Source organism: Stegodyphus dumicola, chromosome 1 (assembly GCF_044657685.1).
Source record: "Stegodyphus dumicola isolate Sdum_Otavi_A_Nest chromosome 1, ASM4465768v1".
In the NCBI taxonomy this organism is placed as follows: Eukaryota; Metazoa; Arthropoda; class Arachnida; order Araneae; family Eresidae; genus Stegodyphus; species Stegodyphus dumicola.
In genome coordinates this window covers 184,550,113-184,565,612 of record NC_140768.1, presented here as the reverse complement: position 1 = coordinate 184,565,612, position 15,500 = coordinate 184,550,113, and the positions used below count along the sequence as shown (strand labels likewise).

The 15,500-nt window shown below is 36.0% G+C and overlaps 1 protein-coding gene across 2 annotated transcripts in view; it reads right to left on the bottom strand.

Moving 5' to 3' along the window:
- Positions 1–15,500, bottom strand: part of LOC118181964 (uncharacterized) — a 270,816-nt gene that overhangs the window by 152,659 nt on the left and 102,657 nt on the right. For both annotated transcript variants that reach the window (XM_085823611.1, XM_085823604.1), the window contains exons 5-9: positions 14,688–14,750; positions 6,464–6,544; positions 5,273–5,350; positions 5,111–5,173; positions 2,069–2,146 (exon numbers count right to left, since the gene is read on the bottom strand). In XM_085823611.1, the coding sequence (XP_085679737.1) occupies positions 2,069–2,146; positions 5,111–5,173; positions 5,273–5,350; positions 6,464–6,544; positions 14,688–14,750 (363 nt within the window). The remainder of the gene's footprint in view (positions 1–2,068; positions 2,147–5,110; positions 5,174–5,272; positions 5,351–6,463; positions 6,545–14,687; positions 14,751–15,500) is intronic.

The following is a 15,500-nucleotide window of genomic DNA, read 5'->3' as shown; positions in this document are numbered from 1 at the left end:
CAATTTTCCTTGAAAGGTCGTTTAAAAATAAATTAGAATAATGGAAGGTTGATTTTTTCCTCTTTAATATCATTCAGCGATATTCTTCTAGGGTGTAACTTCTTTAATTTAACAGTTCGTTCCATAAGATACGCCAAAACAATTTTCCCACGAGCAATTTCGAAACATTATTCATATTCTCATGCATCATGAATTCTATAGCCAATGGCTGCTAAATTAAAGATCTCATAAAACTTTCAGTGAACACTGTATATAAACAAATAAATATATATATGGGGTGTCAAGAATTAAAGAACCCTGTTTGAAAGTTGCCTGCTACGAAACAGTCATCAGAAAATTGTGAAACTGTATGGCGGACTTAATGAAGCGATGGGGTATCTTTCAGGAAAAAAACAAATTAGTTACGAATAGTGACCCCATAGGGGTCCACAGGGTATTAATAAATTACATATCTAGCTACAGATTTATAATAGTTTTTAAAACTTTACAAATTTTTTATTATAACAAAATATGTTACATATGATGGCCATCCTTTTCAGCTACCATCTGAAATTACAAGATGGTATGTTCCACAGTCGACCGATGTATGTGCTGGGAAATGCTGAGCACGTGGCGTGAAATGCTGAGCACGTGGCGTGAAATGCTGACTTTCAGATTAGGTAAATTTCTTGGACTGTCACGGCTTACCAGATGTTTCAAATGCTCCTAAAACCCAAAATCGCATGGATTGAAGTCTGAGGATCGAGGAGGCCCCACATTATGAACGTTTCGGATGATGACATCTTAAATGTAAAATGACATTTAGGAGCATTCGGCATTCGTAACACACCGTGTAATGTGTGAAGAAGCTCCATCTTGCATAAAAATTGCGCGTGCAAGGCACTGACGTGCTTACAGAGACGAAACAAATTTCTTTCTCTGTCAGCGATGTATACCACTGTCCGGTGATCGAGCATGTCACTAGACTTGTAGAACGTAACTCCTTGAAGAACTACGGGCTGAGAAAAAAATGACGCAGAGAAAAATCCATTTTGGTGATAAGTCACTTTTGGTGAATGCAACAGTATCTCTAAGACAGGGCGCTGAATTTCTGGTTCCCAAATTCAGGAGTTATTATTCACTGCACCGCCCAAATAAAAATCCGCTTCCTCTATCCAGAGGATATTCCAAGGCCATCTTGAATCAACCTCAATGCAGAAAGAAACTAAAGTGAGAACCGGAGTCGAGCGTCAAAATCATGTTAAAGCAGCCGTTGCACTAGTGAAAGTTTGTAAGGATAATATGAGGATATTCCCTAAGATCTTATAGGACAGTTGAGAATGGCCTATCCAGCGCCTTTTCTACACACCGCACACTAGTGCTGACTTAAAGATACTGCCTGAAGCGCAACCTTCTGTATTGCTTCTGGAGAAACGGGTTTTTTCCCTCTTACACAGAAAACGATCTTGTTTCTTCAAATTTCGTTATCATTTTCCGGAGGTTTATAACAGTCATTGAATCTCTTCGAATACTCTTCAAAGTCTGAAATTTCCGTAAAGCATTTACTGCGGAATAAGTGTCTTGGTAAGACAATTTAACTCACAAAGCGCGATCTTGTTAACTCATCATTATGAGCTTCAAGGACATTAAAAATAAAACCTCCGCGAATGTTTCAAGTTTTTATAACAGCTGCTGCGTGATGTCGACAAAGATTTGCCTTTTTACTATAGGTTTTCAAAGTAAAACACGCTCTGGTAAAGTTATTTATAACTTATCTTTTCTGAAAGACATTCCTATTCCTTGATTGAGTCGGCCATAAAATTTAACAATTTTCCTGATGAGTGGTTTCCTTTATAGGCAGCTTTGAAATAGAATTCTTTGATTCTAGACACCCTGTATATGAAGCTTCATGCAAACAAAGAAATAAAGTATTATGAACAAAATACAAATTTTAAATAGAAGTTCGAGAAACAAAATACTATGAACAAAATGCAAACAAGAAAGAAATATAAGTTCCGAAAAAGACATTATTACGCACATAATTTTAAAATACTGAAAAAGATTTTCCAATGGGTTTAAACATACTTACTTTTTGACCTTTCTGACCTCGAACTCCTTCTCCCTGAGGACCTCTTGGACCCAAATCTCCCGAAAATCCAGTGAAACCCTATAAAAATAATTTTAAATTTATCTATTTTGAAGTCCCTACCAGCTATCATTAGACATTAATGTAACTTTATTCCATAACAACTAATGTGAGATAACTAGTAAAACAATTAAATATTTTGGAAGCATTGATTTCAAGGAATGCCTCCACGATGGACTTTCTTAGGAAAATGGCCACGCGAAAAAACATAAAACCTACGCCAACCCGAGGCATGAACAATCGCATTGCGAGTCCCGCCTTTCATCTTTAGAACAAATATTACAACATCTCCTGTATTTACCACCATAACTGCAAAGATTGCAACGAAACTGCAATCAGCGATCAATTTCTGCTTATTTGTGCTAATTATTATCTTGACTCCGCCTATTACTAATGTGATGTTTTGCACTTCTGTCATCCCGTCTCTTTCATTTGTTTCATGATTGCATATCTGAAGCCTTCCCCCTGGAAATACCTCTCACAGTCGTCACGGCATCGGGACAAAGATCTCCACTCTTTTTTCAACTCCTATACTTTGGAGCATTCACCTCATCGAACTTTAGAGTCATGACATTTTACGCAAAATTTTTATTGACGGCCCAATTGAGTCACAGATTCGCATAGCTATAACATATCCGTATATCAATAATTATTACACAGAGATTCTTCAATTGTTTACATTCATATATAAATGTGAGCATCAGATTAAAAAGGCGCAGTATGATACTAATTTTTTAATATAAATGAATTTAAAGTTACATTCTATTTAGCTATATATAACATATTTGAATATGTCATAAGCGTACCAGGGCTGCCTGCCTAAGTGGAAAACTTCCAAAGGAAAACTGACTCTTATTCACATTCACCACAAAACCATGAAAACCAACCATGCAACCAGCTCATTAGCCGGCGTTCGAATACAGGTCGAATTGGATTTAGTGGTCTTAACGACTTTATCACTGGAGAGTTACTTAGCTCTATTACTACTTTGCATCTAACAGACGCTTTTTTTTTTAAACTTTAGTAAAATTCTAAACGAAGAACATTTTTTGAAAGTATTACTACCCAAAGTATTATAAAAGATATTATGTAAATCCTTTCCAGCTATATATTACGATTTCGTATTTATTCTACGAATATAGAGGGTGTTTACACATTTTTAGTACGATTTCAAATTTTGTTTAAAATAAAAAAAGTTTGTTTTTAAATGTTCCATATGATAACCTTTCCTCTGGACTGTAAGTATGCATCATGATTTCCAACATAGAAGGGCTTTTCGTAAAATTTCCCAGGGGTACTGATTTCCATTTATCTTCCACTCGTTTCTAGAGTCGGTTAATAGTGCTAGGTTTGCACTTAGAAAGGGCTCTTTTTAAGAGACCAAAGGCTAGTTGTGTCCATAATTGAAACATCAAGGGACTTTGCAGCAGAACGGTGAAAAGGTATAGATACAATACCTGGATCAGTCTTCACACTGTCAAGAAATGCAATCGTACATTTCGAAGTAAGACTTGTTGCTTTGCCTTGATGAAATTTCATTCTTTAAAAGTCACTGAGATAAAGAAGTTGAATTTCTTTTATAAATATCGGACGTAAAACTTTCTCTCGACAGTACGTTGATTTTAACAGTTTCTTCTACTTTTCTTATTTTGAATTTCCCATTGTATAAGAATCCTGCGACAATCGTAATCCTTTTACTAAAACTTTCTTTGCGTCGGCGGAACCAAATTTGTACATTTTCGTTTTCGATAATAATAAATAGATATTTTTCTGGGGCAGTCATTTAAGTAAATTCATGATTCATCAAAGGCCCTAATGTATTTCTATTTATTTTCGGCTTAATAGTTTTCATTACAGGGATCTATAAATTGTACTGCATTGAACCACATGCTTTCGCCAAAGGAGGTGAACATTATAATTTTTAGCGTTTTTAAATTGTAAATCTCGTTTTATTAGTTTATTTATAATTGATTTCAGAGTCGGCGAATTTTCTATTGTTACCAATGATTTAAATTAAGTACAAACATTACGTACCTTTTTCAGGTATTTGTTTGGAGTCATCTTTCCATGTAGAAGTAGCGAGTAATAGTTTTTCTCCATTCCGACTAACGACGTTGTTCATTTTGCAGTTAGAAATTTTAATATCAAAGATTTTTAATTATGAAATAGGAATATTTCTATTTGGAAAGAGCACAAAGTATTCTTCAATTCATAGTTTCGTTACACGAGGCATGTTGAAAGAAAAGAAGATGATGTTTCTCACTGTAATATTCTTCCATTGCTTTTAAATAAGATACAAATAATTTCTATACAAAATAAGAATTTTGCTAAATTTACAAATGTGCCAATTAATTTTACAATGCATATAGATTTAATCATTTATTATTAGACATTAATCACATAGGTTTGTTAGCAGTCACTGTTCATTGCAATGAAACCCTTGATTTAAAATAACAACGCTGATTACATTACCAGACTTTGACTGATTAAAAATGTATAATATTTTTATTACATTTACTAATTATATGTGAGCTTTTTTATTACCCCGCCCCCCGATATGCCAGAACAAATCCTTGACGGCACTGAATTTTTTCGTAAAATGTTTAATATATACATATATATATATATTTACTAGGCCAGAACATTTTGTGATTGATATTGCGATAGCTCCGTAAATTATCCTTCTTTTTCTGCAATAAATTTGCTGTAGTAATTCTGATTTATATTTTAAGGTTTCATTTGCGATTACAGTTTTGAACGGTAATAATTAAATTTTTAATTTTTTAATAACTTTTTTATAATTAATTAATATTTTTTAATTCAATTTTTTTAAATTTTTTATTTTAGATTTAATTGGATAATTAATTTTTTTAATAATTAATTTCAAGGTTTCATTTACGATTACAGTTTTGAACTGTAATAAGTTTAATAAATTTAACTGTGCTGGTACAATTTAAAACAAATATTAAAAATTTAATAACTTACCCTTGGTCCAGGATCCCCTTGCATTCCTTTTTCTCCTGGAACTCCTGGGTAACCAGGAAGACCCTGAAATTAAAAATCATATAATTTTCATCAATAGATTGCCATCTTCACTGTAAAACCGCATCTTCAGATAGAAAAATATAATTTTGTTATAAAATTTACCGAATATCCAGGTCTTCCAGGCTCCCCTGGGTCCCCTCTAATGCCTAAAGAGTTGATTCCGCCATCTCCTGGATCACCCTAAAGGAAAAATAAATAATTAAAAATTTCGAAGAGAAAAAGCAAATATTGGGTTGCTGGTGAAATTCTTGGCAAAAAGATTTTTTTCCTGGAACTTTGCTCAATATTTCTGCTGTAGCGATATGATATAATTGGATACGGAAAAAAAAAACATTATAGATTAAACTCATACTTTAAACACCCATTGTAATATCCTTTGGATAATTATTGTCTGCTATATATGACTTCAAATCTGAGTTAAATGCTGTCAAGATATACTGTGGTGTCATGAACGTACTGAGAAGATGAACGCCCCCAGCATCAGTCAAAACAAGAATCCTCTTAAGCATAACCGTAATCCTCTTAAACATAGGAATTCACGTCGCATAATGCTTTAAAAGTTGCTCCTGCTAGTCATCGGCATTTTCGCCAAATGTTGATGTTAGCAAATAGTTTTGTCAAGAAATTCGTGAAGATGCGACCGTAGCAAAGTGCTGTCCAAGGTAAGCTATTTTATGGCTTGTGCTTCATTTCAGAAGCTGATAGAACTGGCGCGGAAATTTTGCCTTATCTTCTGTATAGCAACTTTGCACTAATAGGCTGCCTATATTTCTCAGTCGTTGAGTTGCTTCCTTGACAGACCAGCCTCTGTGCACCCTGCTTCTATCACTGCACTATTGTCGCGCCCAGCATTTGTTTAAATCGCTCCTAGCAATCGTCTTGAGCACAATATGTACCAAAGTGTGTTATGTGCACCAAGTTAATTCCGTCAGCGAGGCTATTTGGCCGATATGCTAACAGCCCCAGTGGATCGGCTGCCTCGCTGTCGGTGGAAAGAAAGAAAGACAAGCCTCTGTAAAAAAAATTAAGATGAATGATGGATATACGACATATTTTTGTTTTTAACTTGCTCATATCCATAAGGACGTAACTATATACCTCATCGGATGTTAGCCGAAAATCATCGATATAAGAAGTACTCAGTTATCGCAAAAACCGGATTTTAGTTTTCAATGAATTTATAGCATGGTCCTAAGATCGCTAGAACTCTTTCAGCAACCCAATATTATATATAAATATCCAATGATTTAAGAAGGTAGAAGCAATAAGAAATTAAAAGCAGAAATTTAGTGCCTTCTCTCCATTATAGCCTGGTGATCCATCATATCCTGGTGGTCCTCTTCGTCCTGGTAAACCTGGCGGTCCCGGGCGACCCTACATAAAAGAAAATTTACAATTAAATAAATATATGTTAAACAACAAATTGGATATTCAGCACCCATTCACTGTTAAAGCTCAGTGTGTAAGGATCTTAAGTTTTACTAACGTTTATTTTATTTTAAATCTTTACTATCACTTCTTATTTTCTACTTCCGGCCAGAATTAAAAGCGTTAACTTATTTATGCAAAATTTGTCTGGCGAACGACAAGTACTTAAATTGTGGCTTTTTGCCAAGCGAGAGAGAGGAAGGAATTAGTCGAAGCAGGCCGCTTACTTCAGAAGTTTTACTCAGTTGCTGTTTGCCTTCCAGGCCAGAGGTTTAATCCTCGTGATAATTTTAAACGTATTGTAGTGTTAACAGTTCTCTGTACTACATACGGCTTCCTGTTAATATACGGCCAATCTTCCTTGTTTATTATTCCAAAGTTTAGTTAAATATTTTTATATTCTTACGTTCAGACCACAAGTAGTTGGTCTCTGTATTCCGAAGTACGGAAATTATTGTAAAGAGTGAAAAATAAAGGGTTTTGTATACACTTCCTGTGTATCTTGTCTACTTCCCACAGTTATTGAACATAGCTTTAGTAAGCTCCCTGTTCCGAGTCAGGTCTGTGCATGTTCCCAAAGAAAGTAAGACGGAACATTGAACCTGATAGTGGCGCCCAACGAAGAAGAATAACCATGGCCGAGTTTCAAGAAGAACCTGTGCTGCCTGCAGAAGCGGCTCAGAATTCAGAAATGCCAGCTGCCGCCCTGGAAGGATTTCGTTACATCGTCCAGACCATGCGCGCTTCGATGAAACCAGAAGCAACATTTAATGGAAACTCACCGGTAACCAGTTTTTTGGAAAAATTGGATGACCACTTCATGCTCTACCCCGTGCACGAGTTTCAAAAAGTTACCTTAGATACCAGCGCTTTGAGGGGCCAAGCGCTTAACTGGTTCAAATGTATAGGCAGAAGTCTTTTGGGTCAAGCAGGAAGTCCCATCTATACTTACGAAAATTTCAAGACTGCCCTAGTAAAAGCCTTCCCTGTCCTAAGGGATCGTGCGAAATTAGAAACGGAACTTTTCAGCATATATCAGCAAAGAATCGAAAATCTCTCAAGCTTTATTTTAAGAAAAATTCACGTTTTCAAACTCTTGTATGGAAACCGTCCGGATCCTGAGATAATTCAAGTGAATTTGCCGAGGTTACTTCCCCAAGTACAAGACTTTATTGAATTAAGAAATCCAACTACACTGGAAAAGTTATTTGAGCTAGCAATCCAGTTTGAAAGTAGAAGAACGGCGGACATTGACAGAAGACGCCAATATCAACAACGAAACCAATTTGGTGCGCCAAGACCACAGCAAAGTCAAGCACACGGCTACGGAAGCAAAGCGAATCAGTGGGCAAGGAAACCCGAGCATCCAAAAACAGCCGGCGAACATCGACAGTTCAATAGCAATCCAGGAAAAAAGTCTGAAGGCCAGTGGAAAAAGAAGGAAAACATGGAAAGAAAAAAGGATTTAAACTAAAACGGATTTCTGCTGACGGGAGGGTGCGGAAATCCGAAGGCCAAGAAAACCCCTCTTCCTTCAAGTTAAGTACAGTAATGGTGAAAAATTTGACTCTTCCGAAGATTGAAGTGTTGGTGAATAATATCACAGCCACCGCACTCCTGGATACAGGCGCGCAGTGTTCCTGTGTGGCAGAAGATTTTTTTAGGAACTATTTTCGTAAATATCGAATATATAATTCGGATAATACGACAGTGTTAGCTGCGCAAGGAGAAAGATGTAAGTGCATAGATAAATTACCGCTATACGTCCGTATCAAGGACGAACAAGTAAAGGTTATGTTTTTCATAGTAAAGAATCTACAAGCACATATTATCTTAGGAATAGATTTTCTTTCAGAGGCACAAGCAACGCTGGATTTTAATGAAGCGTCCCTTAAGCTGACGATGAAACCAGTTCGAGAAGAAAAGGCTGAACCGCCGATGTTAAACCTTGACCACCTGCCTCATGAAGAGCAACGAAGAATCCGATAAGTGGTAAGTGAATTTGCTTCGTTATTTAGTGATATTCCAGGATTTACTCAAGTTACTAACCATAGTATTGACACCGGAGATTCAATGCCAGTTCGCAACAAAGCATACCGGTATGATAAGAAGAAGGAAAAAATTATAGAATGGCACATCAGCGATATGCTACGTAAAAAGATCATAACGCCCATCTCAAGTAGTTATGCTAGCCCGGTGGTTTTATGTAAGAAAAATAATGACTATCCATTGACATATCCAAAAAGGTGGCGATTCGCGATTGACTACCGTAAATTAAACTCCATAACTAAATATCCGGTATATCCGTTACCTATTATTGAAGAAATTCTAAGGAACATAACGTCGACCAAATATATGACGACTTTAGACTTAACGACTGGTTATTTTCAAATAGGGGTTAGACCTGAGGACGTGCCTAAGACTGCTTTTATAACCAAGTCTGGCACTTATGCATTCCTGCGTATGCCGTTTGGCCTTTCAGGGGCACCGGCAACATTTCAGCGATGTATGGACATTGTGTTAAGGCCTGTTCTTGGAAAATCCACATTTATCTATTTAGACGATATCATTATTACTAGTGATAATCTCGACGAACATGTACAGGATTTAAGACAGGTGTTTTCTTTATTAAATGAGGCCGGTCTAAAAGTTAATGTCGAAAAGTGCAAATTTGCAGCCCCTGAATTAAAATATTTAGGTTACAAAATATCTCAGAAAGGAATCGAGACAGACGAATCAAAAATAATTGCTGTACAAAAGTATCCGACTCCAAACACGGCGAAGAAGCTCTCTTCTTTTCTAGGACTTTGTTCATATTATAGGTCCTTTATAAAAGATTTTGCAGCTATTGCTGAACCATTGTTAAAATTAAAAAGGAAAAAGGCAAGATTCTCGTGGACGGCCGAAGCCAATAGTGCGTTCGAAAAATTAAAGCAAGCAGTAACGCAAGCCCCTGTGTTGAAATTTCCTGAAAAGGATAAGAATTTAGAAATTTCAGCGGATGCTTCGGATTACGTGGTAGGAGCGGTACGTTCACAAAATCAGCAGCACGTGGCATTTTTAGCCGAACTTTAAATCAAATACAAAGAAACTATTCCGCGACCGAGAGAGAGGCACTTGCAGTTCTGTTAGCAGTGCAAAAGTTCCGAGTCTATTTTGGAAAGGCGCCAATAACAGTGTACTCTGATCATGCGGCGGTAACTAGATTGTATTCAGGGAAAAACTTATCTCCAAGTTTAATAAGATGGGCACTCAAGCTACAAGAATATAATCTGGTAATCAGGCATACCCCCGGAAAGGAAAATATCGTAGCAGATGCCCTATCCAGAATAAAATAGATGAAGAAGGTAATACTGTAAAGGTGGCAATGCTCACAGCATGTACAATAAATTCCCGAGAAACTGTAATAACCGAACTGGGTAAGGATCCTGAGTTTGGAAGCATTTATGAGTATTTAAAGGATCTTGAAAATTTTAGCCACCAAGATATTGTGGCGATAAGAAGTAGGGCGGCCCATTACGAACTAATAGATGGTCTATTATTTTATACAAAAACTACGAATTTCAACAACCAATTTCGACCTGTTATCCCAGCTAGTCTTAGATTAAATATCCTGCAGGAGTTGCATGACAGCCCTTTAGCTTCTCATGCTGGTATTCGAAAAACTATCCAACGCGTACGCGAGGCAGTCTATTTTCCTGAACTGCAAAAGTTAATAAAGGCGTATGTCGAGTCCTGCCCAACATGTCAAGCAGTTAATTATATTAATTTCCGCCCGGCCGGGTTTCTAAATAGTATTAAATCCGAATTTCCAAATGAAATAATTGGCATCGATTTATTGGGCCCTTTCCCAAAATGTCAGTTAAATAAAAGTCGCTATCTCCTTGTTATGGTTGAACATTTTAGTAAGTGGACCGAAATTGTTCCCTTAAAACGAGCCTCCGCGAAATTAGTTACTGATTCTATTTTAAATAAATATATTTTAAAATACGGGGCGCCCCTAAAAGTTATATCGGATAATGGTCCTCAATTTGTAAGTAATGTATTTGAAGACATGTGCCAAAAACTGGGCATACGTCATTTAAAAATGGTCCCGTATCGGCCGCAGTCAAATATAGCGGAACGGGTCAATAGAAATGTAGTGAAAATTATCCGTAGTTATGTTAAAAATTTTCATAAAAGCTGGGATAACTATGTCAATGAATTTGCTTTCGCCCTTAGGACCGCAAAACATGATACAACGGGTAAAACTCCTGCTGAGTTATTTTTAGGCAGAAAGATTATAACGCCGTTAGATAAATTATTTTATGTGCAACAAAGAGCCCCAGAATTTAAAATGGGTGATATAGGAAAATTAATTAAAGAAGCAAAAAAGAATACTGAAGTAGCACAGAGAAAACAGAAGCTTTATTATGATTTGAAACGACGGGGAGTAACTTATAAAGTAGGGGATGAAGTGTTAAAAATTAAGCATTCACTTTCTTCAGCACCAGAAGATAAAACTGCCAAATTTTTTCCACGATTTGAAGGACCATATGTCATAGAAAAAATAACTCACGCTGTAGTGGTGTTAAAAGCCAGAAATGGTGAAACGTGCTCCGCAAACATTGATTAAATAAAACCCTACTATGATCGTAATAAAATGCAAATTTTCAAAGATCGTTTGCAGGATCCGGCACGGCAGACACGGCAGGCACAAGCTCCAGAGGTGGAACAACGTCAAGCACAAGGATAAGCCATTAGGAGGCAGGAGCAATGGATAAGAAAGTTTCCCCGTTGGAAAATTGAAGGTAACAAGAAAAAGAAGCCGTTCCACGGTCCAGAAAAGAGAGCTCACGAACACCCCCAGAATGAAGAAGGGAGAAGTACGACGAATGCACAGAAAGCCAGGAGAAATAACGGCAACTATACCCCGGCTCCCAAACGGAAGATCAACTCATAGGACAGGACTCTCCGCAGCAAATGTCGCCGAACTACGGAAGGGCCACCAGCGGCGGAGGAAAAGTTACAAGGAAAATTTGAACGGCCAGCAACGAGGTCCAAGCAGGAACGCGAAAGAAGTGTCCCGGTTCCGCCAAGACCAGCTGCCATCAAACAGCCAAGACCACAGGCAGAGGCGAAAAAGAAGGTATTCAAGGGTGACCGAACTGGAGGAAAAAGAAAGCTTCTAGAGGAAGGCACTGAAGGGCGAGCCCGCACAAGAAGGAGGATAAATCACACTAGAATCTGCGCTACCTTCCAGGACTGGGCTCAGAAAAGAATGTCCGAATATCACAAAGATAAGTAAAATTTTATGTTACTTTGCAAACTTAAGTTAATCTTTCATTCTTACTGCAAGTGGCAGATTTCAAGAAGTTTTACCTCATGTGAGGTCTACCTTTATCGCCAAAAAGGCGAGAAATGAGTTGTTACCGATTTTGGTATTATGTTTTTCAATTACTCGCGCGTAAAACTAAAGTTGATGTAGAATAGGAATGTGTAAATACTTAAATATTGTAAAAGTTATTGTATAAATTTTATTTAAAACATTCTGGCAAGAAAGAAGTTTTAGTCTGAAAGACTTTTTGAAATGTAGTAATTCAATGTAGAAGAATTGACACTTGCTGGGAAAAGAATAGAAGTTAACAATGTACTACTAATGTATGTTTTAAAATGCGTAAAATTAACGGCATGTTAATATGTTCTTATATACAATGTGAACTGTTATTTTAAATGTTAAGAAATACTGTGATATGGTAAAAGTGAAAGTAATGCCAAAAACTTTAAACTTATTCGTGTGGCTGTAAAAAGACCAAATTATGGCGAATATGTGTTAAAGTTTGAATGAATGTAGTTAGGCTCTCTGACGCTACACTTCAGAGTTAGCCACTTTCAGAATAGTACCTTAGGGTTTAGAGTGGAAGATAGGGTGTGTTACGAGGTCTGGTTATGTTGAATTTTAACACGTTAGTGTTTTGATTGTAGGAGGCAGTGTTGAACACGTATACATAAACACATTCGTGTTTGGTGTTCTTTTACAACACATGTCAGAGAGCACGGGGAGAGATAATTAAAATAGTCATGAATGAAATAAGAATGTTAAGAGAAATATAAATATGCATGTTACTTGCCATTTCATTGTGTAACATTTCATTAAACTAGTTTTCCTTCCAGATCTCTGGAAGGAATCAGATTTGAATAAAAGCTCCTGTTTAGATGCAGTACAGATGAAAAATTGGGTGTCCATGGAGCTGCTATTGTAAAAAACAATTTTTTTTTAATTTCTAGTTTCTAGTAAGAAATGTTTGTAAAAGATTGGCCTCGCGTTAGATTCTAGAGCTAAAACATTTCAACAAGGTCGTTTTAGACCTCAGTTTCAAACTAATTAACTCTGGTGGGAAGTATGTAAGGATCTTAAGTTTTACTAACGTTTATTTTATTTTAAATCTTTACTATCACTTCCTATTTTCTACTTCCGGCCAGAATTAAAAGCGTTAACTTATTTATGCAAAATTTGTCTGGCGAATGCCAAGTACTTAAGTTGTGGCTTTTTGCCAAGCGAGAGAGAGTAAGGAGTTAGTCGAAGCAGGCCGCTTGCCTTAGCAGTTTTACTCGGTTGCTGGTTGCCTTCAAGGCCAGAGGTTTAATCCTCTTGATAATTTTAAACGTATCGTAGTGTTAACAGTTCTCTGTACTACATACGGCCTTTCTGTTAATATACGGCCAATCTTCAAGTAGACCCTTGTTTATTAATCCAAAGTTAGTTTAGTTAGAATTTAGTTAATATTTTTATATTCTTACGTTCAGACCACAAGTAGTTGGTCTCTGTATTCCGAAGTACGGAAATTATTGTAAAGAGTGAAAAATAAAGGGTTTTGTATACCCTTCCTGTGTATCTTGTCTACTTCCCACAGTTATTAAACATAGCTTTAGTAAGCTCCCTGTTTCGAATCACGTCTGTGCATGTTCCCAAAGAAAGTAAGACGGAACATTGAACCTGATAAGTGTAATAAATACATACTTTTATATAGAAAAGCTTAACTTTGTAAAATTATCAGAATAATCGTCTGCTAATTGTAGAGCGAAACAAATATTAAATTTTGAAAATGAAAGCATTAAATTTCAGAAGAAGGCTCAGTTAGGTAACAAAAATATTCGGTGCACTCGAAGTGAATTATGTCAAATAAGGCGAAATGAGTTATTACAAGAATGCTTTTGAATTACAATATTACAAATTTCTTCACGTTATGCCAACACCTAATGATTATTATTGATCGCTTTTATATTTTCGAGGCTTGTTTAATTGGATTGATTGACAATACGGTTGATAATGGATATTCACCCACTTTTCTGTATTTAACTGTCATTCTTAGCAAGTACTCATCTTTCGTAATATGTATTCAATAGTCTTCTGTCGGCAGTTTAAATAATTTGATAAAGTTGAAAGTATTCTATCAAGTTTTCCTTCGGGTACAATAATGTTTTAACAAAACAGCATAAATCTAGCGTTCGGAAAACAACCCATCATACAAAATTAAGTTAACTAAAATAGCGTTATGCAAAATATTACTACATTTGGAGTCTAATGCAAATATTTAAATGTCACATAACTTATTTTAAAACACGGGAAGCAATCAATGAATATTAGTTTCTGTTACTTTAAAACAGACACTTCAAGGTCCTAACAATCCTGTCTCATTTACGACCGTAAAGTCTGACGAGCTATAAGGCGTAAATGGCCTTGAACAGCCTATTTTAAGGTAAAAGACTACAGAGTGAGCAATCGTGGCGGGCTGTTTCAGCATCGGATCCTGAGACTAGATCCAGAGTGGGAACAGCAAACCCCGTACGTTGGACAATTAAGTCAAAAGTACGCTTAGGTTCGAAAGGTAAAGAATGTGTTTTCTGTCGTAAATAAGTCTCCGTTTTTTAAAAACTGTGGTAGTTCTTTGAGATATATCAGAGTTTTAAATAGAGAAATAACTCAGATCGAACTGATGAACAGAAAAATATGCTGAAAAATGTACAGACAGTTACGTTGGATTAATTTACGGACAATACATTTTTTGGACTTTCAGTATTATCAGATAATAAACCAGGTAACACTTACATCTGTACCATTGCAACCGGGATAGCCTGGCTCTCCTGGTAAGCCTTCGGGACCTGGCAACCCCTAAAAACACAAATGTCGAAAAAAGACAATAATGAAAAAGAAATACAGATTTTAAACTGCTAAAAAGGATACATAGGTAAAGATTTTACATATGGGAATTGGCTTTTAACTTTATAATAACGAACAGATATTATAAAGTCTGTTAATTTTCAATAAGGAAAAATTATGGATTATAAAATCATAATTTGACAAAAGGTATTTTTAGAAAGCATTCTAGTTAAAGCTTAATACCATTTTTTTTAAGGAAATCTAATCTTTAAATAAATCTCAGTAGTTTTGTTTTTGAGTTAAAATTGCATAGCTCAATGAGTGAAGGATCTTAACTATAGTCTCAAGTGTTCTTCTTGAATGCATTCCTTTTGAAGTAACGCAAAGATCACTTTAAAAAGCACAGAATAAGGGAAATTGATCTTCACCATTGTGATGAAACTTGTTTAAAATAAGAGTTTCTTTCTGAACGACATGTAGTTTAAACATGCAGAAAAGCTCTGCTGCTTAAGTGAATAAAGGGTTCATTATGAGAATGCACAGAAGAAAGAGTTATTAAAATTTTATACTTTCTAAATGCTTAAAATTTTAAATAAATAAAATAATCCATATTTCGTATTTTAATATCTGGGAAAACCGATTTAAAATAATGGCTAAAAGTAGAAAGAAAATGAAGCAAATCATTTTTAAAAAGATCCGGAAGTGCTGAGATTTATAAGTAGAGATAAGCAATACAGATGGTCCAAGCGAACCAGCGAAACA